Source organism: Bison bison, unplaced genomic scaffold (genome assembly GCF_000754665.1).
Source record: "Bison bison bison isolate TAMUID 2011002044 unplaced genomic scaffold, Bison_UMD1.0 scf7180017864295, whole genome shotgun sequence".
In the NCBI taxonomy this organism is placed as follows: domain Eukaryota; kingdom Metazoa; phylum Chordata; class Mammalia; order Artiodactyla; family Bovidae; genus Bison; species Bison bison.
This window is the reverse complement of record NW_011494867.1, coordinates 1,162,836-1,166,579: the sequence shown is the minus strand read 5'-3', so window position 1 is coordinate 1,166,579 and position 3,744 is coordinate 1,162,836. Positions and strand designations below refer to the sequence as shown.

The 3,744-nt window shown below is 59.1% G+C and overlaps 1 protein-coding gene across 1 annotated transcript in view; it reads left to right on the top strand.

Annotated features, from left to right (window-relative positions):
• Positions 1 to 2,995, top strand: part of LOC104996566 — a 6,235-nt gene extending 3,240 nt beyond the window's left edge. Inside the window, exons 5-9 of the mRNA XM_010850851.1 lie at positions 650 to 700; positions 778 to 920; positions 1,036 to 1,149; positions 1,478 to 1,620; positions 2,261 to 2,995. Coding sequence (XP_010849153.1) covers positions 650 to 700; positions 778 to 920; positions 1,036 to 1,149; positions 1,478 to 1,620; positions 2,261 to 2,530 — 721 coding nt within the window. The 3' untranslated portion in view covers positions 2,531 to 2,995. The remainder of the gene's footprint in view (positions 1 to 649; positions 701 to 777; positions 921 to 1,035; positions 1,150 to 1,477; positions 1,621 to 2,260) is intronic.
• Positions 2,996 to 3,744: the final 749 nt, after the last annotated feature.

Below are 3,744 nucleotides of genomic sequence, written 5' to 3'. Positions count from 1 at the left end.
AAGGTTATTTCAGAAACTTCCCTGACCCCCCTCACAGCCCCCTCCTCCCCACCCCAGCGCCCCGCTTGCTCCAACGGAAACCTCAAGCTGCACTGAAGTTCAGGGGCGGTAGCCCCATGGGATCTTCCTGCCCAGGCCGCGCCCAGCACCCCCCTCGACGCCCACCTCCTCTCACTGCAGCGAAGGTGGCCGGGCCTCCGCCCTCACCATGCCAGTCTGGCTGGCCCTGCATCCTGCCCATTCCCATGCAGGATTAAAGGCTCTTGTAGCCCCTCCACAGCTTTGGGCCCTGACTTAACTCTTCCCTTTCATCCTTTGCCAGACTGAGAGCCACACTAAGATCAGCAGTGCCTGGGTCAGCCAGAGGAGCCCGCGGAGGGCCCAGATCTGACTGGCCAGAAGCCTGTGGGCAGTTGCCCCTCCTGCCACAGGGAGCCACCTGCAAGGTTCCCCGTTCAGAGCCCAGCGACAGGGAAGCTGGTTTGCTGGGGTCTCCCAAAGTGACCTTGGTCAAGTGCCTAGGGAGCTCTTTTGGTGAAGAATCCTGAGATTCTAAGGAAAAGCTGCAAACCTGTTTCCCAAAATTAAACTGGGGTCTAGGCAAGGACTCTGGCCCCGGGCAGTGATCCTCTCCCTGTTTCTATTACAGCAGCAGCTACAGCCTGGACTACGAGCTGCACAGGGAAGACGGCCCCTGCAGGTAGGTGGGTCCTGCAGGGCAGGCCTCTGGGCGCAGGCGAGGCTGGTGGCCTGACTCCCTCTGTCCTGTCTCCACAGCGGGTATGAACACCAGGGGGTCCCTCCCCTCCTCCACCGTGTGCCTGTCAGGATCCGGAGGGCCTACCTGGGCACGGGGGTCAAGGGCCGCTTCAGTCCCCACAGGGCCCCCAGGAAGAGCCAGCTGCCCCCCGAGATAAAGCGTGAGTGAACGGGCACAGCCCTCACCAGCAGGGCTAGTGGGGAGCTGGGAGGCCCTTAGAAGGGAGCGTGGGCCTAGAGGTCCCAGCAGCAGTGCCCTCTGCCCCCGCCCCCCAGTCCAGACCGAGGAGCTGCACTGCCTCAGGGGCGAGCTGAGCCACATCAAGGCCCAGGTGGACCGCCTGCTGGAGCACGTGGAACTCATGGAACAGCGGAGGGACCAGCTTCCAGGTCAGGCCCCCAAGGCTGGGCCCAGGCCACACTCCACAGGCGCCAGGTTTTCCCACTGCTGAAGGTACCCGGGGTCCAGCCTCGGGCTCCCCTTGGCTGCAGGGCTCCTCCTCACCCTCCCCGGGTGCACTCCCCCCATTCCTTCCGCGTATGACCCCCCGCCCCCTGCCCACTCAGCAGCTGTCTGGAGCTAGAAGCTTGTCTCACTCAGCTGCTTGTCCTCTCGAGCCCTGGACACCTGAGATCAGTGCTGCACGTCGAGTGGCCTCTTTTGGGGTTAGCTGGGGCCTTCAGACCTGGCCCATGACTGGTGACTGTGCTTGTCCAGGGACAGAGGACTGTGAACAGAACAGGGGCTCCAGGACTCAGGGGTCCTTATGCAGAACCACCGAACCCAGGCAGGAGCCCAGAGGCCCGAGGGCCCATCTGGAGGCGGACGGCTCCCAGGAGCACACAGACCTGGAGGCTGCGGTGAGTGGCCTGGCACCTCCCCCATCCTCACCCTCCTTGGTTGGGTCCTTGTTTGTGCAGGAGACCACAGCAGTGGCTGCAGGGGAGGCGACTGACTTCTGTCACAGGCAATGTCCAAAAGATAGGGCCCTGTCCTAGTCCCCCCCCTTAATTCCCTTGCATTGTCCTGTGCTCCCCACGGAAGCCAAAGCACACGGGCCTTCCTGGACTGAGAAATCCCAACCTGGACCTGATAATAGCCTTCTGTGCAGCTCCCAAGAGCCCCAGTGTTCCCTACTCTACCACAGCCTCCGCCCCTACTGGTGGCCCCTGAAGTGGGCCAAGCTCCCGCCGTTGTCAGGACCCTCTCAGCAAGGCTGGGCTGCTGTAGGGTTAGTAGTAAGGAGCTTCTTTTCTTCCACTTGCCTCTTGGGCCAGGGGACCCTTACTGCTCCCCAAGATGGAATCACCTCTAGGAAAACTGGGCCGAGTGGACAAAATGCCATGTGTCTGGTGCTTCTGGGTTCACGGGTCTCAGGAAGAATCTACAGTAGCACCGAGATGCCAGAGCTGCCAGGAAAGGGAGGCGGGGGTTGGAGGCTGGGAGTTGTTAGCAGATGGCCCCTTCCAAGCCTCACCGCGCTTTGGCCCTCTGTGCTAGGGTCCTGCGTCTGCTTCTCCTACAGGTCAAGAATCAGGCGTCAGACCAGGGCTGTCAGTAGCAGGCTGGAACCCCTCCAGGCGCATCAGCTCCAGGCACGGTCCTTGCCTTGAGCGTTTTCTTAAGGGTCTCTCAGCGGCACCCATGCCACCCATTCTGGAGCCAGGGCGATGGAAATGGAGGCGTGGCTCAGCCAGACGGGCCAGGAACCCGGCCTTAGTGCTGCTTTTAGCTTTGGCTCAGAGATTAAAGCATATGCCTGCAATGTAGGAGACCTGGGTTCAATCCCTGGGTTGGGAAGATCCCCTGGAGAAGGCAATGGCACCCCACTCCAGTATTCTTGCCTGGAGAATCCTATGGAAGGAGGAGCCTGGGGGGCTACAGTCCATGGGGTTGCAGAGTCAGACAAGACTGTGCAACTTCACTTTCACTTTAGCTTTGTCCAAATGGCAGTCTAGGTACTGCAGGGAAGCGGGGCGGCCCACAGCTGCCTGGCACCAGTGCACCATCTCATAGAGCCGGGCCCGCTCCTGCAGGCAGAGCTGGACGCTCACCCCCGGGAGCAGCGTCAGCTGTCTTCCCCTCTCAAAGCCCCCGTCCTGTCTGGGCGTCCACAGGGTTACCGTTTTTACCTTGTTTCTATCTTGTTTCTTTTTGCTGTGGTTCTATATATTTCAGATCTGCTTTGGAAATATACGTCACTGGGGGCAAATAAAGTTTGTATTTTTCCCCCTCGTCAGGGGTTCTTGGTGTGGTCCCCAGGCCTCATTCTGGTCTCTCAGCTGCCTCGAGCCAGCCTTTCCTACCCTGAGACACACAAGCTCAGATCACACCAAGCTGGTGCAGGGAGGACCCCAGGCGGCCCTTTCGCCAATTCAGACCTGAGCACAAACCTGCAGGGCTCAGGAGCCACCCTCTGGTCAGACAGGCCCGCTCTGTCTACAGAATGGCCAGAGCCCATCTCCAGCATCCAGAAACTCTCACTCCTGGCATTTCAAGTGCCCTCTCACCAGTGGACCAGCAACACCAAGACACATTAAAGATAATGCTTGTCCCAAGCCCTGAGAACACACTCCCCAGCTCAGAAGAGCCTTACTCGTTAAAGTCAGTACCAAAAACAAGAGAAGAATGTTTCAGATTATAAAAATTGGTTTTGTTTGGGTTCAGATGTACGTGGAAGGCACAGCCCCCTTATCCCCGCTCTCAAAAGCAGCCCAGTTATTCAGGAGGGAGTCCCAGGCTGGCCTGCATAGGGTCCGTCCCTTGCAGGACAACAGCTCGTTTTCCCGATGAGCCTAGCGAAAGTCCTTTACAACTTAGGAGTCAAGATGCGCTGGCAGGTTTCTTCAACTGGGTCGTGGCTGGGAGTCAGCTCAATTAGAAAAGTTTCTTTAACGAATTAGTCTGGAAAGAATCGCTCCAACAGGGCTATTCTGAGCACACCTCCGCAGATCCTCTCCGATGCTTCCAGTTCTCAGCTCGGC